General features: G+C 45.7%; 1 protein-coding gene across 7 annotated transcripts in view; it reads right to left on the reverse strand.

Moving 5' to 3' along the window:
* The window catches only part of UNC13B (unc-13 homolog B), a 409040-nt gene that overhangs the window by 102410 nt on the left and 280617 nt on the right, over positions 1–26013 (reverse strand). For all 7 annotated transcript variants that reach the window (XM_073553139.1, XM_073553142.1, XM_073553141.1 and 4 more), the window contains 2 exons: positions 15353–15522; positions 1415–1530 (listed from right to left, as the gene is read on the reverse strand). In XM_073553139.1, the coding sequence (XP_073409240.1) occupies positions 1415–1530; positions 15353–15522 (286 nt within the window). The remainder of the gene's footprint in view (positions 1–1414; positions 1531–15352; positions 15523–26013) is intronic.

The following is a 26013-nucleotide window of genomic DNA, read 5'->3' on the forward strand; positions in this document are numbered from 1 at the left end:
TTCTCACTAAGGCCCTCTTCACGCGTCCGTTTTTATGTCCGTATGCGGACCGTTTCTGAAAGGGCCACAAAAGCAGACACACGTACACTGATAGTTCCGCATGTCCGTGTGACGCTGCACTCGCAGCACCTCATTGTCTCCTGGTTTTCCGCCTGGATGGTCGCATCATAGCAGATAAACCACAGAGATGGATTACGGCGTAGTACAGTTTTTACAGGGGACATGGGCTTCAATGGAATAAGCCTAAGGTAGTATAACTTTATTTTTTCTTTTTAAATAAATGTGTAAAACAGAGTGTTGATTTTTATTTCAAACAAAGGACTTTATTCTTGCTGTGTGTTTATTTGCAAACTTACTATGGGGTCAGTATTGGGGGTGTCTTATAGACGCCATTTCATTACTAACCCCTGCACTTGATGTCAGCTGACAATACAAAGGTGACATCAACCCCACAAATATTACCACACTAGCCACTGCACCAGGGCAAGTGGGAAGAGCGAGGCTAGACACCAGATTCATAATATGCAACATTTTTGGGGTGGCTGAGGGCTGATGATGGTAGCCTGGGGAAGGTGCCATATCCATGACCCCTTCCTAGGCTATTAATATCAACCCACAGCTGTCTGTTTAACCTTTGCTGGTTTGAATTTATAAGACCCTAGCTCATTTTTTTTTCTGGGGTCCAACCTACATTCACCAGGAAAGGCTAAGCAAACAGCTGTGATATGTTATTAATAGCCAGGGAACCTTATGGCGTATTGTCATTAAAATCAGCCCCCATGCTGGTTATTAAAATTAAGAGGGAGCCCATGTTAATTTTTTTTTTCTAACTTAATTCTTTATTTTACACAGGAGGAACAAAGCAAGTTCTGAATACAACTCTCATCATTGTCTCCTGGTCGTGCTGATCTCAGCGCGAGCAGGAGACAATGATGAGAGCTGCCTTGAAACACCAGGATATGTGAAGGAGGCCTAATACAAAGCGGCTGTTTTCTACTGCTGGTATCAAACATTTTAGATAAGAAAGAAGCCGCTGAGTTCAGGTTAGGAGACCCGCAGCAGGTCATATAATGACAGTACATACAAAGCTGGCCTCATACAGGAGAATGATGGGCAGCAAGCGCAGAGCCCCCCAATCAAATGAACAGGCAATTCCAGCTGGGTGCTTAAATGCATATCTAGTGGTGTAAAAGACTTAGGGGGTATAAATGACCCCCTTTGCGGTACTCCACACGTTAGAGAAATTGTGAATAAACTTTAGGGTATGGAAATGGTCTATTGGTCGGACATACCATGGAAAGAAAAACAACAAAAATAACACTGGGATCCTCTACTCTAGGTGACAACATTCTGTAATTAGGACCCAATAATTAGCCTACAGCACTACCTGTAGAGACAAGCACTGAGCACTCACCTCATGTAGGCATGTGTACTGGACGTGGTATGGCGCCACCTTTTCCTCCCCTTTAATCTCAACATTAATCTGAAGACGAATAGCACCAGAGACGGCTGACTTGTCTGTTCTCTTCTCTGCGAAGATACAAAGACAAACATCACCAAGAAATCTAAAAACGGAAATAATCACAAATATCACATAATCCAAACCGATATAGGATCATAGAATCGTAGAGTTGGAAGGGACTTCCTGGGCTATCTGGTCCAATCCCCTGATCAAAGCAGGATTCGCTAAATCATCCCAGACAGATGTCTGTCCAGCCTCTTTTTGAAGACTTCCATTGAAGGAGAATGCACCACTTCTCGTGGCAGCCTGTTCCACTCATTGATCACTAACTGTCAAAAAGTTTTTTCTAATATCTAATCTGTGTCTCCTCCCATTCAGTTTCATCCCATTGCTTCTAGTCTTTCCTTGTGCAAATGAGAATAAAGATAATCCTTCCACAATGTGACAGCCCTTGAGATATTTGTAGACAGCTATTAAGTCTCCTCTCAGTCTTCTCTTTTGCAAGCTAAACATTCCCAAATCATGCAACCTTTCCTCATAAGACGGGGTTTGCAGACCGGCCACCATGCTGGTCGCTCTTTTCTGAACTTGCTCCAGTTTGTTGAGGTCTTTTTTAAAATGTGGCGCCCAAAACTGGACACAGTATTCCAGATGAGGTCTGACCAAAGAGGAGTAGAGGGCAATAATGACTTCACGTGATCTAGACTGTATGCTTCTGTTAATACATCCTAGAATTGCATTTGCCTTTTTTGCTGCTGCATTACACTGTTGACTCATAGTCAGTCTGTGATCTATTAGTATACCCAAGTCTTCTTCACATGTGCTGTTGCTTAGCCCTATTCCTCCCATTCTGTATATGCTTTTTTCATTTTTATTGCCAAGATGTAGTACTTTGCATTTTTCCCTGTTAAAAACCATTCTGTTAGTTGCTGCCCACTGCTCCAGTTTATTTATATATTTTTGAATCCTCACTCTCTCTTCTCTAGTATTAGCTATCCCTCCTAGCTTTGTGTCATCAGCAAATTTAATCAGTTTACCCTCAATTCCTTCATCTAAATCATTGATAAAGATGAAGTGATAAAACACTGTTTGGGCGCATGGCAGAGCTTGGAAGGGAAGGAGCACCATTTGACTTTTTCAACGCAGAATTGGCTGGAATTGAGATCAGACGCCATGTTGCCTTTGGAGAGCACCTGATGTGCCCAAACAGTGGAAACCCCCCAATTATAACTCCAACCCTAACCTCAACACACCCCTAACCCTAATCTGAGCCCTAGCCCTAACCCTAGCCCTAACCTTAACCCTAACCCTAGCCCTAACCCTACCCTAACCCTAGCGGGAAAATGGAAATAAATACATTTTCTTTTAGTTTTATTATTTTTCCCTAACTAAGGGGGTGATAACGGGGGGGTTTGATTTACTATTTATGGCGGTTTTTATGTTTGGCGGCTGTCACACGCTAAAAGACGCTTTTTATTGTAAAAATAGTTTTGCATCACCACATATTGAGAGCTATAATTTTTCCATATTTTGACCCACCGAGTCATGTGAGGTCTTATTTTTTGCGGGACGAGTTGACATTTTTATTGGTACCATTTTCGGGCACGTGACATTTTTTGATCGCTTTTTATTCTGATTTTTGGGACGCAGAATGAACAAAAACCAGCGTTTCATGATTTTCTTTTGGGGGGTGCGTTTACACCGTTCCGCGTGCGGTAAAATTGATAAAGCGGTTTTATTCTTCGGGTCAGTACGGTTACAGCGATACCTCATTTAGGTCTTTTTTTATGTTTTGTCGGTTTTTTGCAATGAAAACAATTTTATATAAAAAATAATTATTTTTGTATCGCTTTATTCTGCGAGCTATAACTTTTTTATTTTTTTGCGGATGACTCTGTATGGCGGCTCGTTTTTTGCGGGACAAGATGGCGTTTTCAGCAGTACCATGGATATTTATATGCGTCTTTTTGATCACGCGTTATTGCACTATTTGTTCGGTGGTATGATAATAAATCATTATTTTCTGCTTCGTTTTTTATTTTTATTTTTTAAGGGGTTCGCTAAAGGGGTTAACTAATGGGACAGTTTTATAGGGCAGGTCATTACGGACGCGGCGATACCAAATATGTGTACTTTTATTGTTTTTGTTTTTTTTTATTTTGAAAAAATGGATTTATTGGGGAATATTTTTTTTTTTTTTTTACTAATTTATTTAGCGATTTTTTTTAAATTATTTTTAACACTTTTTTTTTTTTTTTTACTTTATTACCTTGTCCCAGGTGGGACATCACTGTCCTGTGACAGATCGCTGATCTGTCACATCACAGATCACTGAATCGGAATCGGCGATACCCGATACTTTTTGGGTATCGGACCGATCCAATATTCACGATATCGGATGGTATCGCTCAACACTAGTGGTGAGACACTTATGATGGGGAGGGGAATCTGAGGATGACACTGTTATGGAGGATCTGTGGATAAGATACTTGGGGGGAGGAGGATCTGTGGATAAGATACTTGGGGGGGGATCTGTGGATAAGATACTTGGGGGGGAGGGGGATCTGTGGATAAGATACTTGGGGGGGAGGGGGGATCTGTGGATAAGATACTTGGGGGGAGGGGGGATTTGTGGATAAGATACTTGGGGGGGAGGGGGGATCTGTGGATAAGATACTTGGGGGGGAGGGGGGATCTGTGGATAAGATACTTGGGGGGGAGGAGGATCTGTGGATAAGATACTTGGGGGGGGGGAGGATCTGTGGATAAGATACTTGGGGGGGAGGAGGATCTGTGGATAAGATACTTGGGGGGGAGGAGGATCTGTGGATAAGATACTTGGGGGGGGAGGAGGATCTGTGGATAAGATACTTGGGGGGGGAGGAGGATCTGTGGATAAGATACTTGGGGGGGGAGGAGGATCTGTGGATAAGATACTTGGGGGGGAGGAGGATCTGTGGATAAGATACTTGGGGGGGAGGATCTGTGGATAAGATACTTGGGGGGGAGGAGGATCTGTGGATAAGATACTTGGGGGGGAGGATCTGTGGATAAAATACTTGGGGGGAGGAGGATCTGTGGATAAGATACTTGGGGGGGTCTGTGGAGGACACCGCTGTGGGGGAGGGGGGGGTCTGTGGAGGACACCGCTGTGGGGGAGGGGGGGTCTGTGGAGGACACCGCTGTGGGGGAGGGGGGGGTCTGTGGAGGACACCGCTGTGGGGGAGGGGGGGGTCTGTGGAGGACACCGCTGTGGGGGAGGGGGGGTCTGTGGAGGACACCGCTGTGGGGGAGGGGGGGGTCTGTGGAGGACACCGCTGTGGGGGAGGGGGGGGTCTGTGGAGGACACCGCTGTGGGGGAGGGGGGGGTCTGTGGAGGACACCGCTGTGGGGGAGGGGGGGGTCTGTGGAGGACACCGCTGTGGGGGAGGGGGTCTGTGGAGGACACCGCTGTGGGGGAGGGGGGTCTGTGGAGGACACCGCTGTGGGGGAGGGGGTCTGTGGAGGACACCGCTGTGGGGGAGGGGGGTCTGTGGAGGACACCGCTGTGGGGGAGGGGGGTCTGTGGAGGACACCGCTGTGGGGGAGGGGGGTCTGTGGAGGACACCGCTGTGGGGGAGGGGGTCTGTGGAGGACACCACTGTGGGGGAGGGGGTCTGTGGAGGACACCGCTGTGGGGGAGGGGGTCTGTGGAGGACACCGCTGTGGGGGAGGGGGTCTGTGGAGGACACCGCTGTGGGGGAGGGGGTCTGTGGAGGACACCGCTGTGGGGGAGGGGGTCTGCGGAGGACACCGCTGTGGGGGAGGGGAACTGCAGAGGACACCGCTGTGGGGGAGGGGAACTGCAGAGGACACCGTTGTGGGGGAGGGGAACTGCGGAGGACACTGTTGTGGGGGAGGGGATCTGTGGAGGACACTGTTGTGGGGGGATCTGTGGAGGACACTGTTGTGGGAGGATCTGTGGAGGACACTGGTGTGGGGGGATCTGTGGAGGACACTGTTGTGGGGGGATCTGTGGAGAACACTGTTCACTGTTGTGGGGGGGATCTGTGGAGGACACTTGTGGGGGGTTTGTGGAGGACACTTGTGGGGGGGTTTGTGGAGGACACTGCTGTGGGGGGGATCTGTAGGGGGGGGATCTGTGGAGGACACTCTTGTGGGGGGGGATCTGTGGAGGCCACTGTTGTGGGGAATCTATGAGTGATGTACTGTAATGGGGGGATCTGTGGTTGACTTATGGGCTGATGCACAGGCAGCGTATTATGAGATGTGCTGTATATTTGTGTTTTCATTTTCGATTGGTGAAAGGAGAAGAAAACATCCACCTTCTCATCAGTAATAGTCAGGGGAAGGAGAGCTTTTACAGAGATTCAGCCTTTCTACAGATACTAATGTTCACTTTAAATTAAAACAATACAAAACTCCATAAACAATTGGGTGTACCCATCTGTGCCCATAATAGATGCCCCAGAGACCAGTACCTCTAATAAAATCCCGGATGATGAGAAGGTTATCTCCAGACAGTAAAATCCTTGATTACGTCTCACAATGTGTAACCTTCCACCGCCGCTGCCAATTAGGCTCCTCACCTCATGTGTATACACGGAGGGGGAAAAATAAAGCAGATCTGCCCCAAAACGATATCTGAAGCCAAAACATCTCATTAGGTAAGGGGACAGCACATTTTAATGGTGCACACACTGCGTCTGTCATAGACAGGAACAGAGGACTCTGGGTGTCTGCGGGAGGGCGACAAATCAATGAGATCCCACAACTCCCTAATGAGCAGATGAATCGCTCTTCGCAGACTGTAAAGATGATTTTCCATTTTTTCCCCGATGAGGCATCTAATGCAAACGCATGGGGATCCCTAGTAATTAAAGTGGGGTCACCCACTGCCCACTAGCAGGCGGAGACACACAAAAAGAGAAACGGCATTATGGGAGGACAAAACAGGGTAAATGCTATACCATATACCTTATGTGTACACAATTACATAACACAGGTACACTCCCAGGTTATACCATGTGCACACAATTATATAGAATAACTGCGCACCCAGGTTATACCAACCTTTCACGTGACTTTATACAACTGCGGCTCACCCACGTTCTAGTAGACTGATTGACTGTATTTACCAGCTGTGCACCCAGGTTGTACCATATGTGTATACAGTTATATATAGCCACTAGTCAGCCCGTGTATTTCTTACATATACATGATTATGTAGAAATGCTGCTCACCCAGGTTATAAACAAGATATACGGTACACAATCTGATTCTATTATTTGTACATGACTGTATGCAACAGCTGCTTACCTAGGTTGTACCAGAGGGTGTGCACAATTTATAATAATGGTGGCAGCTTGCTAGATCTGATCTTCATCCACACTGCAGATCTTTCCTGCTCAGGTAGCAACACACAGCAAAAAACTTTTTAAAGTAAATATAGTAACTAACCGTGACAACAGTCATGTATTCCCAATGTTCAAATGGAAGAAAAAAGGTGATGCTTCCGTTGTTTTCCAAGCCCTTCGCCGCCTTCCCTTCCCATAGTTCCCACCCCATCGTTCCCTTCCCATCGTTCCCATTGCATCCCATAGTTCCCATCCCATACTTCCCTTCCCATCCCATCATTCCCATCCCGTAGTTCAAATCCCTACCAATCTCATAGTTCCCATCACATGGTTTCCATCCCATCCTATAGTTCCCTTCCCATAGTTCCCATCCCATCGTTCCCATCCCATCCTATCCCATTGTTTTAAACTAGAACAGTGTGGGAAGGGAAGCAAAAGGCCAGAAAAAGCCATACACCTGACAAATGCTATTGAGAACTCTGCTATTAGAAGTGGAAAGGAAGAACAAAGACAAAAGAATCTGAATAATAAAAATATTGGAGAAAGAGAAACCAATCACAAACTAAAATGTTTCTAAACTAATGCACAAAGCATGGGCAACAAACAAGGAGAATTGGAACTACTAACACAGGAAAAGAAATATGATGTCATTGGAATCACTGAAACTTGGTGGGACGATACACATGATTGGAATACAAGACTAGAAGGATACAACTTATTTGCAAGAAACAGACTTGATAAACGAGGAGGGGGTGTCGCATTGTATGTTAGAAATGCGTATATCTGCACAGAGAATGAAGCTTCAGAGACTGGGAGTTCTGTGGAAACTGTTTGGGTAAGAATACAAGGACAGGACAATGGAAAGGACACCATTGTAGGCATTTACTACAGGCCGCCTGTGCAAGCTGAAGATATGGATGAACTCTTTATGCATCAAATAGCCAAGTTCTCCAAAAAATATGATAGTTGTCATGGGAGATTTCAACTATCCTGACATTTGTTGGGAAACTCTCTCAGGCAAAACTAACAGGTCAAGGAAATTCTTATCCTCTCTTGCCGACAACTTTATCTTCCAAAAGGTACAGGAGAAAACAAGGGGAACTGCTACCTTGGATCCATTCCTTATAAACAGGGAGGAAATGGTTGAGGAGGTAAAAGTGGCTGGGACCCTAGGAGGTAGCGACCATGCTATTTTAGAATTTTGGATAACTAGAGGAGGAAGACCTCGGAAGACTCAGACGTCAAGGTTAGATTTCAGAAAGGCAGATTTTAAGGGATTCAGAAAGAGAATTGGAGGGATACAATGGCTGGATATCCTTAAGGACAAAAATGTCCAGCAAGGATGGGAAATCTTGAAAAATGAAATTCTCAAAGCACAATTGTTAACAATTCTGAAAAGAGGGGAGAATAGGAAGCATTTAAGGAAACCAGGATGGATGAACACAGAACTTAAGCACATGCTAAAAAGGAAGGAGATGTTTATAAAATGGAAAGAGGGAGGCATATCTAAAGAAGAATATAATGCAGTCTGCAGAACCTGCAGGGCACAAATCAGATTATCAAAAGCTGACAATGAATTGAGGCTTGCAAGAGACGTCAAAAGCAATAATAAAGGATTTTGGGGATATGTCAAAAGTAAAAGAAAAGTGAAAGATGCTATAGGATTTTTACAGGATGAAAATGATGAAATGGTAAGACAGGATGTTGAGAAGGCCGAACATTTAAATTCCTATTTTGCATCTGTTTTCTCTCAGAAAGGAAATATAACATCAACTGTTCTTCATTGTCCTATTAAGGGAATAGAAGAATCCAGGATATCTATAAACAGAAAGATAAATAGTAAGGAAACACTTAGCTAACCTAAATTAATTCAAGTCTCCTGGTCCAGAAGAACTACACCCCAGAGTACTGAAGGAGATAGCAGAAGAAATTTTTGAACCCCTCGCCATAATATTTGAATATTTGAAAATTCTTGGAGAACAGGAGAAGTCCCAGAAGACTGGAGAAGAGCAAATGTTGTTCCTATCTTCAAAAAGGGGAAGAAGGTGGACCCAGGCAACTATAGGCCGGTGAGGCTGACTTCTATACCAGGAAAGATCTTTGAACAAATTATTAAACAACATGTATGTCAGTACCTGGATAAGAATGAAGTGATTAAACAGAGTCAGCATGGGTTTGTAACTAATAAGTCATGTCAGACTAACTTAATTTCCTTCTATGACGGAATCACTGATTGAGTGGATCAAGGAAATGCTGTAGATATAGTATATCTTGACTTCAGCAAAGCATTTGACACAGTATCTCACACAATCCTTATTGAAAAAATGGCTAAGTATGGAATGGACAAGGCAACTGTTAGGTGGATTCATAACTGGCTTAGTGATCGGACCCAAAGAGTGGTCGTAAATGGCTGCACATCCAGTTGGAAGAATGTCTCAAGTGGGGTAACACAGGGCTCTGTCCTGGGCCCTGTATTGTTCAACATCTTTATCAACGATTTAGATGAAGGAATTGAGGGTAAACTGATTAAATTTGCTGATGACACAAAGCTAGGAGGGATAGCTAATACTAGAGAAAAGAGAGAGAGGATTCAAAAAGATATAAATAAACTGGAGCAGTGGGCAGCAACTAACAGAATGGTTTTTAACAGGGAAAAATGCAAAATACTACATCTGGGCAATAAAAATGAAAAAAGCATATACAGAATGGGAAGAATAGGGCTAAGCAACAGCACATGTGAAAATACCCCCAAATTTTCCATCTTCTCTTTGCTCTGTATTAAGTCTCTGCAGGTTTCTCTTCCGTCCGTTTGTCCAGTCTTTCCTGCACACATTTTGTCAGCTAGAATGGAGCTCCTTGTGTTCTCTCCATGAGATAGTTAAGTAGCCACCACTTACCCTCTGGATCCCCCAGCACCTCTCCTGGGACCCTGCCTCTCTGGCAATAATGATATCCCACATGAAATTCACATCACTGCTGCAGCCAATCATTGGCCTCAGTGGTCAAGTGAATAACATGCAACTGCCACCACTGAGGCTGGTGATTGGCTGCAGCCATTATGTAAATGATGGGTAGGATGTAGTGATGTACGAACACTACAACACTCGGGTGCTAGTTACTCCAAAATCGAGCAAATCATAATGCTTGGGTGCGCGTTTCGAGTAACGAGTATAATGGAAGTCAATGGGAAACTGAAGCATTTTTCAGGTGGTCAGGGGGTGGGGTGAAAAATTGCTGATATGGAAGGAGAACAGCACGAGGAAGACCCCTGGATGCATCTCTGACTGGGAACAATGCATTACACCACATTTACAGACTGATAGTAAAACATACAAAACCGAACAAAAAATGGATTTTACAGGGAAAAAATTTTTAAGAAACATTCTGTCCTGTATTATGACTTGTATATAAGGCAAAATAAAAAAAAAAAAAAAAAAAAAGCAAAAATATAACTGCCCTCTCATTGTATTTTCCTGTTGTTTTTATTAATAAATACATTTAAAAAAAAAAAAGGACAAGGGGTTCTGCCTATTTTTGATAGCCAGCCAAGGTAAAGCTCACAGCTGTGAGCTTATATTGTCAGGCTGGGAAGGGTCATGTTTATTGGTCCCTTCCCAACCTAAAAATACCAGTCCGTAGCCGTCCCAGAACTGACACACTATATTAGATGGTGGAGGTGTTAAAATAGATGTTGCCAGGCTGAATATCTTTGATCATCGAAAAAAAACAAAAAAACCCTGGTGTGCTGACCCCAGCTGCCAAATTATCCTCAACCAGTTCCCACAATCCATCTCTTCTGACCCTGCAGTCTGGACTATAAATTTAGAACCATCCATAGGGGTGCACGCATGTGGGGGTGCACGCATCACAGAAGCAAAGCGTCACGAAGATAAGCGTCGGGATATAGCAGTTATTACATGGCAGTTAGTCAGGGCAGGAGTCAGGCAACCCACACTCTGCTCTCCCTTTTATCCATGTGCCTTATTCCTATCCTCCTATGTTCTCTTGCAATCCAGTTTCACCGACCAATCCCCCCTCCATCACGACTCATTCACATCAGCTCCTCTCTCTTTCCTTCTCCCATGTACAGCTCCCATGCACTTCTCACCTTCTTAAAAAACCTCAGCCCATCTTGCCCAAACACACTCCACAAAAAATCTTCATACAATTCCAAAAACTACTTGCTCTTTATCTTCCTGCTCCTACTGATTTCAGGGGACATCTCCCCCAACCCCGGTCCACCATCCCCCAACCTCAACCCCTACCCTACCTCAAATCGAAACCTTAATAATCTTACTAATATTATTTGCACTCCTTCATCTCCTTCTTTCAATTGTGCCCTTTGGAATCCACGGTCTGTATGCAACAAGCTTCCTTTCCTACACAATTACTTTCTGAAAAACTCTCTGAGGCTAGTTTCACACTAGCGTTTATGAGCGAAGCGACGGCCTGCGCACGGCCGCCGCTAAGCCCCGCCCCCTGCCGCGCCCCGCCGGTAGCTCCGCCCACCGACGCATGACGCTGCATGCGCCCTGCGTCCCCTATCTTTATCACAGGGGGCGCAGGCCATGCGCAGTATGCGTTTGGCGGCGCATGCGCCTTTTTAACGGTGCGCCGACGCAACCAAACTGCAGCAGGTTGCGTTTGGCGCAGGTCGGCGCACCGTCAAAAGGACGCATGCGCCGCCAAACGCATACTGCGCACGGCCTGCGCCCCCTGTGATAAAGATAGGGGACGCAGGGCGCATGCAGCATCATGAGCCGGTGGGCGGAGCTACCGGCGGGGCGCGGCAGGGGGCGGGGCTTAGCGGCGGCCGTGCGCAGGCCGTCGCTGCACTCATAAACGCTAGTGTGAAACTAGCCTGAATCTGTTGGCCCTCACGGAAACCTGGATTCAGGATTCTGACACTGTCTCTCCTGCTGCTATTTCCCATGGTGGCTTACAATTCTCCCATTCCCCGAGACCGACAAACAGACCTGGTGGTGGAGTCGGCATACTCCTGTCCCCACAATGCACTTTCCAGGTCATCCCCCCAGTTCCATCATTCTCATTCCCTTCTTTTGAAGTCCACACCATCAGGCTCTTTCGTCCCCTCTCCCTCAGAGTAGTGGTCATATACCGGCCCCCAGGCTCACCCACCCACTTCCTGGACCATTTCTCTGCCTGGCTGCCACACTTCATGTCCTCAGAACTACCAACCCTTATCCTGGGAGACTTCAACATCCCCATTAACAGCCCCACTTCCACATCTGCATCTCAGCTTCTATCACTAACCACTTCTCTAGGCCTCTCTCAGCTCTCAACCTCTGAAACACACAAAGACGGTAACACCCTGGACCTGGTTTTCGCCCGGCTCTGCTCAATCTCCTACCTAGATAACTCACCGCTTCCTCTCTCTGACCACAACATTATCTCCTTTACACTCACAAATCCTCGCTCACTCCAGCACCCTCCTACCTACCATTCAGTCAGAAATCTACAAGCCATTAACCCTCATACACTTTCAGACTCCCTACACTCATCATTGTCCCCAATCTCTTCTTTGCCCTGTCCTGATCTGGCTGTACATCACTTCAATGACACTCTTAGAAGCACCCTTGACCAAGTAGCTCCCCTCACCCTCAGAACCTCCAAACACAGAGTGAAACAGCCCTGGCTCACATCGCAAACCCGATTTCTCCAGCGATGCTCTAGGTGTGCTGAACGCTTATGGAGGAAAACACGCACACCAGAAGACTTCATACACTTCAAATTTATGTTAAGGACATATAACTCTGCCCTTCACCTCGCCAAACAGACCTACTTCACCACCCTGATCTCCTCACTTTCCAACAACCCCAAGAAACTTTTTGACACCTTTCACTCCCTCCTCAGGCCAAAAGCACAAGCCCCTATCACAGACATTTGCGCTGATGACCTTGCCTCCCACTTTATAGAGAAAATAGACAATATCCGTCAGGAAATCCGCTCCCAATCACCAAATTCAGTGACTCCCATCCCTCCCTGCATTTCCCCTGGCTCACTCTCCACATTCGATCCCATCACAGAAGAAGTCTCCAGGCTCCTCTCCTCTTCCGACTACATGCACAACCGACCCCATTCCCTCACATCTCCTCCAGTCTCTCTCTCCAGTCGTCACAACTCACCTAACTACAATCTTTAATCTCTCCCTCTCCTCTGGCATCTTCACCTCCTCCTTCAAACACTATCATTACTCCATTACTAAAGAAACCCACCCTCGACCCATCCTGCACAAACAACTACAGACCAGTCTCCAATCTCCCCTTCATCTCTAAACTCTTGGAGCGCCTGATATACTCCCGCCTTACCCGTTACCTCTCCACTCACTCCCTCCTAGACCCATCACAGTCCGGTTTCCATCCCCTACATTCGACAGAAACTGCACTCATCAAAGTGACCAATGACCTTCTGACAGCAAAACGTAATGGTGACCACTCTCTGCTCATTCTTCTCGACCTTTCTGCAGCTTTCGACACTGTTGACCATCCTCTCCTACTCTCTAGGCTCCAGTCACTAGGCATTAAGGACACTGCTCTTTCCTGGTTCTCCTCCTATCTTTCTGACCGCTCCTTCAGTGTTCTGTTTTCTGGCTCCACTTCATCTCCTCTTCCTCTCGCTGTTGGGGTACCTCAGGGCTCAGTCCTTGGCCCCCTTCTCTTCTCTCTCTACACGGCCCCAATTGGACAGACCATCAGCAGATTTGGCTTTCAGTACCATCTTTATGCTGATGACACACAACTGTACACATCATCCCCTGACCTTACCTCCGCTGTACTACAGAACGCCACTGACTGTCTGTCTGCAGTCTCCAACATCATGTCTGCTCTCTATCTGAAACTCAACCTCTCCAAAACTGAACTTCTTCTGCTCCCACCATCTACCAACCTCCCTAAATCTGACATTTCCCTCTCTGTGGGTGGCACCATAATAACACCCCGACAGCAGGCGCGCTGTCTGGGTGTTATGTTTGACTCCGATCTCTCCTTCACCTCCCATATACAATCTCTTGCCCGCTCGTGCCGCTTACACCTAAAGAACATCTCTAGAATCCGCCCTTTTCTCACCATGGAAACAACAAAAACTCTCACTGTCGCCCTGATCCACTCCCGCCTGGACTACTGTAATGCTCTATTAATTGTCCTCCCTCTCACTCGACTCTCCCCTCTCCAGTCTATCCTTAATGCAGCAGCCAGGGTTGTCCATCTGGCTAATCGTTACTCAGACGCATCCGCTCTTCGCCAGTCGTTACACTGGCTGCCAATTCATTACAGGGTACAATTCAAAGTACTTGTTCTCACCCACAAAGCTCTCCACAGTGTGGCACCCCCTTACATCTCCTCCCTCATTTCTGTCTATCGACCTAACCGACCGCTGCGCTCTGCAAATGACTTTCGACTAACCTCTGCCCTAATCCGTACCTCCCACTCCCGACTCCAAGACTTCTCCCGTGCTGCGCCAATTCTCTGGAATGCTCTACCCCAAGATATTAGGACCATCCACAATTTGCATAGTTTTAGGCGCTCGCTCAAAACACATTTGTTCAGAGCGGCCTATCACATTCAGTAATCAAAGTCATGTTATGTTTGTGTGTGTGTGTGTAGCCCATTCACTATCTCCATCTAACCCCCACCCCCTGAAGATGGCTGGACCATCATTGTAAATACATCATTGTAAATACAAACCTGTGCTTTGTATCTCCCCCACCTCATTGTAGATTGTAAGCTCCACGAGCAGGGTCGTCTTATTTCGCTTTAATTATTGTATTGTTAACGTTGTTACTTATGACTGTTGTGTTTGAAACTGTTCAACTGTAAAGCGCTGCGGAATATGTTGGCGCTATATAAATAAAGATTATTATTATTATTATTAGATGCACCAATTCTGGACCCCTGTCTCAGTTCTTCCCAGTTGCCCTGGTGCGGTTGCAATCGGGTAATGGGATGTGGGGTTAATGACAGCTGTTTTGTGTCAAAAATCACATCGGCCAACAAGCCCTGGTGTTAGTAATGGAGAGGTGTGTCAGTCAGACACCCCCATAACTTTTCCTGTAGAAAAAATCAACACACACAAAAAAAAAAAAAAAAAACCAAAAACACGCAGACACCCTTTTTCACCAATTTATTTCCCCCCAAAAATCCCACAATGATCTGCTGCAATCCATATCGATGTCCCACGATGAGCCCTGTCCAAAATTCCAGCATATGGAGCCCCGTTTTCATAGGATGTCACACCAGCACACACTACAAGATCTCACAGTGCTCCACGATAGCTTGCTGTGCCTGTGACCGGCGGCGATGTTAGTAAGGTTACTGCCGGTCACAGACACTGATAGACAGCGTGGGAAGCAGCGTCTGTGACCGGCGGTAACCTTACTTTTGTTACATCCCCAATTGTAATGTTCTCAGAACATTACCATGATTATACGACGCACAGAGATCATTATAGAGAACCAATGCTCAGGTTATAGCAGATGTGTGCACATTTCCATATAACATGATCCATAGAGGCTCACCTAGGTTATACCAGACGTCCATTTCTCCACTTAAAGTGCGAACTTCTATGATGGTCTGCCCCAAGAAATCATCCGATTCTCTCTTAAGCCTCTGCTTAACACGCGACTTGATGTCGTCATCCTCATCCCAGACGCGAACCTTGATTCGATCTGAAGAATTGTGGCACTCGCTGGGGGAAAAGAGATACCATAAATGGAATGTACAACAGAATTATTATTATTTTTAATACTTCTCTACTTCACAAGATCATATAGCAATATTAACTTTTCACAATAAGACTCCAGATTTTTTTGCCTTCATAGTGATTTTTTTAAATGGCCTGTAACTACCACTAGATGGAGGGAAGCAGCTTCCTGCATACTGTATACACACAGCTCTACAGCTCCCTCCAGTGGTGACAGCAACTAATCAACGTTTCAAAAAATACTGAAGGTGCTAAACAAATGATGCCGAGAGCAGTTAATAAATACAGTGCATGGTCATTAACACCGCATGACCCAGGGAACCACATCAATTAATTAATGTCTGTTTACACAGGCAGACTGTGCTGCAATCTTTAATACATTATTATTCAGTGCACAATAACTGCCATTGTTCTCGGCAGCACAGGTCCTGTTTACACAGAACGATGTGCTGCCGAGAACATGAGCAAAAGATTTCACCTGAAAAGCATTTTTCACCCGATGATCAGCAGCCTGTTTAGTTTGCAGGATTATATCACGTAAAGAGCGTTCCTAGAAACCATTGGCCACAATAATCTTGCGGCGTAAATGGTCCTTTAAAGCAGGGTTCCCCAACTCCAGTCCTCAAGGCCCACCAACAGGTCATGTTTTCAGGATTTCCTTTGTATTGCCCAGGTGAAGCAATTATCACCTGGGCAATACTAAGGAAATCCTGAAAACATGATCTGTTGGTGGGCCTTGAGGACTGGAGTTGGGGAACCCTGCTTTAAAGGGAACCTATCTTGTTGTACATGCAGTCTGATCGATCGATAGCTCGGCGTGGAGAAGAAGAAGCCGAGAAGATGAATACTATATTGCTGTGTTGGAAAAGATTCAGCTTTTGTTAATTTTTATTATCTGGATAAACGTTTTCTACATAAGGAATTACACTGTAAATGTGTATTTTATTTTAATAAAGACACTCGCGGCCAATTCTAATACCTGCGTTTAGTTTGGTTGTAAACATTTATAGTTTCGGTGTGTACAATATTACCCCATGATTACTTGGATACATAATGCAATGTTGGATAGCTTCTTGCTGACTGTTTCCAGTGCACCATAAAAATATAGACTTTAGTAGGCACCACAAAAAGGACCATTTTTAAGGATCCAACAACCGCATCAACATAAGAAGCAGAAGGTTCCACTCAGAAGCCTTCTCTATCCACATGGGCGTTATTGAGCCCACCCTGCAGATCTACTGCTGCCATTAAAAAAAAAAAAAAGATCCCGCAGTGTTACTTAAAGACCTTCTCTTCCCAGCAGGGGCGGTGATCACAGCCCTGGCATGGAATCTCTTTAGCTCCAGACTCTGACAGAGTCGGGATGATCAGATGCATTTAGCAGGCTGGCGTCCCGGGGGGCAGCAGCTCGTCAAACTACATCTAAAGCCGACACCACATAGAGGCGAGGAAATAATATATGCAAATCACATTCCAGCTCCAAAAACCGTCCACACTAACATGATGTACTGCGGAGAGAAATCACTAATTACAGAGGAATCTTGTACATGGGCCCATAGAGGACTACAATGTATATTAGGGAACATGGACCCTCAACGGCAGACTGCGCGATGCCAGGAGGGGGCACCACGCAATGGCCAGAGGGCACGAACTTCGCAATGCCACGCGGGCGGACCGCGCGATGCCAGGAGGGAGGACCTCGCGATGCCAGGAGGGGGGGACCTCGCGATGCCAGGAGGGGGGGACCTCGCGATGCCAGGAGGGGGGGACCTCGCGATGCCAGGAGGGCGGACCTCGCGATGCCAGGAGGGGGGACCTCGCGATGCCAGGAGGGGGGACCTCGCGATGCCAGGAGGGGGGGACCTCGCGATGCCAGGAGGGGGGACCTCGCGATGCCAGGAGGGGGGGACCTCGCGATGCCAGGAGGGGGGGACCTCGCGATGCCAGGAGGGCGGACCTCGCGATGCCAGGAGGGGGGACCTCGCGATGCCAGGAGGGGGGACCTCGCGATGCCAGGAGGGGGGACCTCGCGATGCCAGGAGGGCGGACCGCGCGATGGCCAGAGGGCACGAACTTCGCAATGGCACACTTTGGTTTAACTCGCCGCACATTTGCTCCCTACAAAATGTCAGTATTTTGAACCAAAAATTGGTGATGGCGGCACGTCACCTGTGCCTGAAGATGACGGAGTCTAGCAGGCGCCTCTTCAGAGCAGCGGGGGACATAGGAGAGTATTGGTATCTTTTTTTTTACACCGGGTATGGACACCTGGACCTGTTGAAGCGTCTGTGTACGCGAAACGGCTGTCGTCCGTCTTTTTCCCCGCATGCCTCATGTTATCTGCCCGTCCTTTATTGTGTGACCTTTAATGGTTGAATAAAGAAACACTGCACTGCAAATCTGGGTGAGTGCCGCATCTTTTTCCTTCTTTTACAAATCTATGAAAAGGTTTGCCCTAGTGTGAATGGTTGGGAGCTGGACTGGGTTGACCTGGCAGTGTGACAACTGATGGTGCGCCTCGCATGGTGGGGTCTAAAGCCCCCGTTACACACTGCAATATCGCTAGCAATATCGCTGTAAAGTCACCGATTTTGTGACGAAGCAGCGATATCGCTGTGTCTGATACTTACCTCCGACCGGCTCCCCCGCTGATTATCGCTGGTCGCGCGAGAAGGTCCTGGATCATTTCTCATCGTCAGCTTCCTGCTGGGCTTCCTGTGGCGCCGACGAGCGACGCATGGACGCAGGCGGGAGGACGCAGGATCGCCGCGTCTGACAGGTAAGTAGCGACCCCCGACCCCTGCTATGTCGCTGGTGAGATCTGCCTGTGTGGCAGCTCACTAGCGACCACTTAGCGATGCACCAGTGATCCATATCGTTGTCGGGATCGCTGGTGCATCGCTAAGTGTAACGGTACCCTAAGAAAGGAGTAATTGCTCGCATTAACCAAGAGATGGACAAACATAACCCTTCTCATCCAATAGTGCTGTGTAGTAAATCACTGAAGTGGAGTGGACGCTTATGAAAATTGTGGTATCTTGTGTTAACTTCATTAGAGATAATGCAATAAACCACAATTTCAGGAATTTCTGTCTGAGCTAAATGTTGCCTATGAAGATGTTCTGTACCACACAGAAGTCCCATGGCCGAGTCGAGGGAGAGTTTTGGAACATTTCTATGACTTAGTTCCACAAATTACAGCCTTTCTGCTTTCAAAAAAAAACAAAAAAAAAACAAAGCCCCAGAGCTCAAGGATGCAGAATGGAAATGGCACCTTGCCTTTATGACAGATGAAGCAGAGTTACTTAACAGTTTCAATGTGCAACTTCAAGGAAAGGGGAAGCTCATCAGAGATATGCAATTACATGTGAAACCATTGGTAGTCAATTTCTGCCATCTCCCCAGGGACGGAGTAAAAAGAATGAAGAAAAGGAATAAAGAAAAAGAATGAACATAACTTATAGGTCCAAAGACATGGAGATGTATTACAGATTTCTAATGCATCTTGGATATCAAATGAACATGATTTTATTTATTCCTTATCTTCATTCTTTTTAGTACGTCCCATCTCCCCACAACTCAAAATCTGTTAGTGGAAAAACCCATTAGTTGCATTTCCAAACAAAACAAGTGTGGATTCACTGGAAAAGTTACAAAAGCAGTTCCAATTTAGATTTCAAAAGCTTCCTCTCCATGGACAGGACATACAGCTTTTCCATAACCCATTTTCTATTGACATTGAAAATAGGGATACAATTTACCAAATGGAACTGGCTGACCTGCAGAGTTATGACTCTCTGAAAGACGCATTCAAGTCAAGCAGCCTTCCTAAATTCTGCCCAATCTCTCCCCTCTGAGACGTAGCCTAATATCAGGAACCATACACGCAAAACGGCAACCATCTTTGCACTTATGTCTGTGAACAGACTTTTTCCAGAATGAAACATCTGAAGTCTCCAACCAGATCTAGACTGACTGACGCACAGTTGCATCACTTGTTACGGCTAGCAGTGACAAATATGGAACCGGACTCATTAGCTAAAAGCAGGCCCAGAGTTCCCATTGAAATACCGCTAAGTTTGTTGAATTAACTTTACTTGTTCTTCACTTTAAATATTGTATTTGGTCCGTTTTTTTTTTTTTTTACTTCAAAATAAGATATATGCAGTGTGCATAGGAATTTGTTCATAGTTTTTTTTAAACTATATTCCAGCCCTCCAATGGTCTGAGGGACCGTGAACTAGCCTCTGTTTAAAAAGTTTGAGGACCCCCTGGCCTAAAACATCTGAGTCCCAAATCCAGTATCAGCTTAAAGTGAGCATATCCTTCCAGGTGATTTTACGGAACAAGCGATCACTGTGACCATGAAATGACATGGTTTCCAGCCATTATACGACTTGCATCTTGCACCAGGTTTCCCCTCATCAGGCCCTTATGGTCAGTTCTCTCTGAGCTAGTTAATAGAAACTAGCTGCTATGATGTTTCCTACACAGTACACAGACATGAGGGAATCCTGCTCTCGTCTCTATACGTAGAGCAGCACTAAAAGCATTACACCGCAATTTTGAGGAATGTAGCTGTGAATTCACCTCTGGAGTGAAATAAAACACTTACTGGGAAGCTGCAGAAGGTTCTGCCTCCCTCTGCCCATTCTCTCAGTGTGCTAGCCTCTCCATAGACATTAATATGCAGCTGTAATCTGATCCCTCAGTGAGATGGCAGTTCATCTTGCCTTTATCATTACAGGTTTTAGCAGAATTTAAGAGGCAGAAGTGTCTTAGAAGTGGAGAAAGCAGTATACTTGTCTGATAAGATATATTACTCATTTTCTTAAAATTTGCTTTTACCATTGATGTATACCAAGTTTGTCGAATTGTCACTTAAGTGAGAAGAGAAATGCGTCATACAGATCACTCATATATTCATGCATATTAAAATACTACTGATAGATCTCCTTCAAAAAGAATGTAATAAGCCACCAAACTGCAGCATCACGAGCAAGCAGAGGGAGCACGTGGAAACAATGGCTATACGGGACGTCCAGGTTGTTCGTCCCTCAGGACACATCTGCGTCAGGTTACAGAACGTCTCCTCATCCTCATAACTCCGCCATCTGTTGCTGAGCAACGTAGATGAGAATATACCGGAGGATGGTACCTGGGCGAGGAGCGGTATTACACAGGGGTTAGGTATTCCCGCAATCAGCTGTACATTATGTAAATTGACATCTTCAGGGCGACTCAGAGCTGCTCTTCTCCGATACATGCCTGGCGCCAGCCATAGGTAATCCTATTACCGGGAGTGCAGCATTGAAGGAAGGAGATAGGATCTGATGGGGGATTATTACAGGAAAACAAAAAATATGGAAAGACTGCATGGTGCAGCGAATCCACTACATCTGAGGGACATTGGGGTATACAGTAAGCTGTGACATCACCTATTGTGAATGGTTAAATCCGTGTTATCTACTGTACATAGAGGTGCTATCTCTACGCAAAATCCTGTCTGTGATGAAAACGAGACTGCTGAAAACACGTCAGTGGGAAGCCTGAATTTAGTATTACTCCTAGTGGCCAGTGTAAAAATTGTTGATAAAATAAACAGGTGATAAGGAAAATTAAAAAAAAGAAATTAAAAAATAATCAACATTAAAAAAAAAAACTTCAAATAAAAATCCGATCTCAAACACAATAGCTTATTTCCTGATGACAAACCCCCTTAAGCCCTCGCTAATTGTTGTAAAGCTAATGGCTTTTTCTCAGGACGACATCTCTGATTTTTCCTGCGTCTCCTTTTTTCCCTGTTGTGTCCTTCAGGAGATGGAAGCAGAAAGCACAAACACTTCTCACACAGGGTTTATTTTCGGCTTTGTGCGGCTCCATTGTTCTTGCGGTGACTCGTTATTCTCCCATCGTCCCCCGCCTGCTGCACCCATACACAATCTGTCTGTTTGAAAAATATATCATAAATAGAAAAAAAAAAATGGACAGATTTCAGGCAAAGCTAATTAACCTGATATTATAAGATTAGAATGAGAGGATAAACTGGAACGTGCGGGGCAAGAAGCGTGCAAACACGCGAAGAGCATATCCGCACAGACGGCCAGAGGAGTCCGAGGACGATGGCAGCGCTGCGGCCCATATGTTCATATATGATGGCTAGAACAATAGTTTATCATTTCATAGGGGCAGCAGGTGGGGAGGAAGGCGGACGTGGCATAGTGGGGTTAAAACCTTATCTTGTGTCGTTACCACATATTGGTGGAGGGAAGGGCACATGAACATGGAGGGGTAATGGATGGCTGTATGACTGGTATAATGCATTGGATGGGGACCCACTGTAGCTGGCACCATAAGGCCATGTTCACATGGTGAGTTATTTCCCTCAGTATTTGTAAGCCAAAATACGGAGAGGAACAATCAGAGGAAAAGTATAATAGAAACTCGTCACCATTTCTGTATTTTTCACCCACTCCTGGTTTTGGATACAAATACTGAGGTAAAAAAAATCACCGAATGTGTGCACAGGGCCTTAGTCTCAGAAAACACGATACCGTATGGGGCCATATCGGGGTCTTGTGGATCTGGCACTATATGGTGGGCTCAATTCATTTTATGTGGACATTATGGCTGGCGCTGTTCAGAGGCTCTGCACATGGCACAGTGTGGGGTGCGGCTCTGCAGCTGAAAGTTTATGGAGGGGGCTTTGTAGCCGGTACTGTGAGTCTGGTCTGATATGGGCACAGTGTAGGGTGCGGCTCTGCATCAATCACTTTATGGAGGGGGCACAGTGAGTGGGCTCTGATATAGGCAGTGTGGGATAGGGCTCTGTATCAATCACTTTATGGAGGGGGATTTGTAGCTGGCACAGTGAGTGGACTGGTATAGGCAGTGTGGGACGGAGCTCTGTATTAATCATTTTATGGAGGGGGCACAGTGAGTGGGCTCTGATATAGGCAGTGTGGGATAGGGCTCTGTATCAATCACTTTATGGAGGGGGATTTGTAGCTGGCACGGTGAGTGGGCTCTGATATAGGCAGTGTGGGATAGGGCTCTGTATTAATCATTTTATGGAGGGAGCTTTGCAGCTGGCACAGTGAGTGGACTGGTATAGGCAGTGTGGGACGGAGCTCTGTATTAATCACTTTATGGAGGGGGCACAGTGAGTGGGCTCTGATATAGGCAGTGTGGGATAGGGCTCTGTATCAATCACTTTATGGAGGGGGATTTGTAGCTGGCACGGTGAGTGGGCTCTGATATAGGCAGTGTGGGATAGGGCTCTGTATTAATCATTTTATGGAGGGAGCTTTGCAGCTGGCACAGTGAGTGGACTGGTATAGGCACCCTGTGGGGTGCGGCTCTGCACCTATCATTTTATGGAGGGGGCTTTGTTGCAACTCAAGTCAGTTTTGATAAATGCAGTGGCTGTAGCAATCATTTTATGGGAGGGGGCTTTATGGCACTGTGTAGGGAGAGGCTCTGTATCTTGGACTGTTTAGGGGTGTTCTGGATGTGGTATTGTGAGGGCTTAACTTTAATTTTATCAGGTTGCTATGAATGACACAAATAGAAAGCTTCCAAATGGCACAATATGGGCCGGCGTAGGAAATTATATGGAGGGTGTTGCACTGTAAGTGGGGTCTGGCTTAGGCACAGTATGGGCTGAGACTCTGCATCTGGTGATATTTGGAATTATATGGATAGCTGAAAAATGTTATGGGGACATCATAGATGATGCTGGCAAAAGGCCCAAATCATGGGTCAGTATGTGACATCTTTCTAGGGAGAGTTCGGTGGCTATGCCTTCAGGAGGGGGCTCTGTGGCTAGCACTGTAGTTTTGTGCATGGCACAAAGTAAAATTAGGGCTTCACACCAAGGAACATACGGAGAGCTGTTTGGCATCTAGTATTGTATGGTAGGGGCTCAACAGCTAGCACCAATACGAAGATGCCGGAGTAATGTGACGGTACGAGCAGTGTTATTCAGTAATATACAAGCAAATAACATTAATTCATGGGATAATGAACTTCTCTTGGGACAAAATCCTGGACACGACTGTAGCATATAACACATAGCAGACCGGGATTCTTTTTTTGCCTTTTTAAGGCTACTTTCACACTTGCGTTTTTTGCGCTGCGTTTTTGTGCATAAATGCGCATGCATTTTTTCTTCCTATACTTAACATGGGTGCGCATTGTCACGAGTTTGTATGCGCATGCGTTTTTTTGTAGTGTGCGCCCGGGCGCACAAAATGCATCCTGTTGCATTTTTTTGTGCGTCCGACCTGTCTCAAAAAAACGCATGCGCACGAAATGTGCACGAAATTCACCCAAAAACCCATTAAAGTCTATGGGAGCGCTGACGTGCGCATGGTCATGCGCAAGTCAGCGCAAAAAAACGCATGCTTTTTTGCAAAAACCATGCGCAAAAAAACAAGAAAACTCATAAAAACACACATGATGCATTTTTTATGCTCGTTTGCACTGCGCACGCAGTGCAGTGCAAAAAAACTCAAGTGTGAAAGTGGTCTTATGCAACTATTTTTTAGCTGATGCCACCAAAGAGATAATCCAAACTAAATTGGCCGGTCTCTGACAGTGATTCTCTTTCAAGGGATTGTCTGCTTTTTACTACCTCATCATATCAGAAAGTAGCCGATTTGCAATCAATTACGGTATATTCCACAGGTCGTTTGCAATCAGGAGACCTTTTTACATAGCTGGATATGAAAGGTCTTCTTAAGGCTGCCACCTGCAAAGTGCAAGACACTTCATCATGACCCATCAACTTCTCATGAACTTGGGATGTAGGAGATCCTGGTTATAAAATGCCCCCTCGTAGTTTGCACATTATATAATCATCTCATCTTCCTTGGATGGAGATTTATCTGTGTCCACTCCGTCTAATCAGAGAGGCATTATCAGCTGGCCTCGCTGGGGAACATCGTAGGAAATACATCATCATTGTCGGATCATGTCTGGAGACAACAGACAGTCTTATCAAATGTAATCTGCAATGTATGGGTGACGGCAACAGCAATCAAGTGCAATCATCATCTGTTCATGGCAAGGGCAAGTGTGGACTTCACGGGGCAACCGAGGAACGTGCTTGGCTTTTTTCCCCCGACAGCTCCAGAAGGAATAAATGGAGCAGCGATCAGGCATGCGCATAGTGACTCCATCCTAATGGCGATAAAAGTGCCCAACAAGGAAAAAAAATTGTAAAATTCTACAGAATTATGCAGACTCCTAACGATCTGTGAGCCACCACCTTTAAAAGGAGAAAATGTATCCCTTAGGACAACTTGTCAGAGGTCTCTCACCCACCCAGTCTCAGATTTCGCAAAAACCCTTCTATATGCAAATGGAGATTCTGGTTTGACTTTACCGTACATCCTAAGTCATGTGACAAGGCTTCGTGAAGGGTCGATACTGATCTTTAGAATTGCACTAGAGATCCTGTACTCTATTTTTGTGAATAAAGCTACTTGCAAATGAATTCAAGTTAGGCAAAAAATTTTGCAGGATCCTGATCCAACATCCACATTGGTACGCCGTGGCAGCCGGACCAGGGCAGTGCCAACTTCTTTGGCCATCATGCCATTTTCGGAATCCTGGATGCCTCTAGTGATTAATAGCAGGAAAAGGAGATTGACGTCTCAAAAGTCTGTCGAGAGGAAGCAGTTCCAGAGTGGAATAGTAATTTTATTGATTTTTACACCCTTTTTCAAAAACACACTATATAGCAGAAACTGTGGATGGATTGTGCTAGTGGTTGTTTTTTTACTAAGGCTTGGTGCCAGCATGAAAAGAGTAAAAATAAAAGCTACGAAATTCCTATTCCACTCTGGACCTCCTTCCTTACTATAGCAGTGCGGACTGCTTTGAAATGACAATCTCCTTTTTCTATTAATTGATATGTAAAATAAGACTTACTTTCATTTATGGAAAGCAGCTGTAATATGCATCCAGCTACATTGTGACCTGCGTCACGCAGCAACGTTATGATGTCGCGGTAGGGGCTTGCCAATCCCAAAAGGCATCCAGAACCCCGGCAATTGGGTGCTGGCTAATGGAGTTTGTGCTACCCTGGTCCGACTGCCATGGTCCACAGACGTGGAGGCCGTGGTCCTGCAAATATTGTTGCCCAACTCCAATATAAAATCTTTAACTTCATACAATAATAATAGATATATGTAATAAATAGGTCAGAAAGATGTGCGAATAGTCCAACTGCAACTATCCAATACTCCAATTCCGCCACTTCACTTATGAATTGCAAATATCCATCCGTGGACAGACCCATTTCCATCTTTTAGAGGATGTTCTGGTTAGCCATTTCAGATGTAGCTTTAAAGGGAATCTGTCAGCAGGATTTCATTCTCAAAACTATATACGCATGTTGCCCTTTCAAATACAAGTCCAGCAATTCCTTTATATGCCCAGTCCATTCTTCCATTATTGAGAATTAAGAGT

Source organism: Dendrobates tinctorius, unplaced genomic scaffold (assembly GCF_039654945.1).
Source record: "Dendrobates tinctorius isolate UK_male_01 unplaced genomic scaffold, ASM3965494v1 ptg000197l, whole genome shotgun sequence".
Taxonomy (NCBI): Eukaryota; Metazoa; Chordata; class Amphibia; order Anura; family Dendrobatidae; genus Dendrobates; species Dendrobates tinctorius.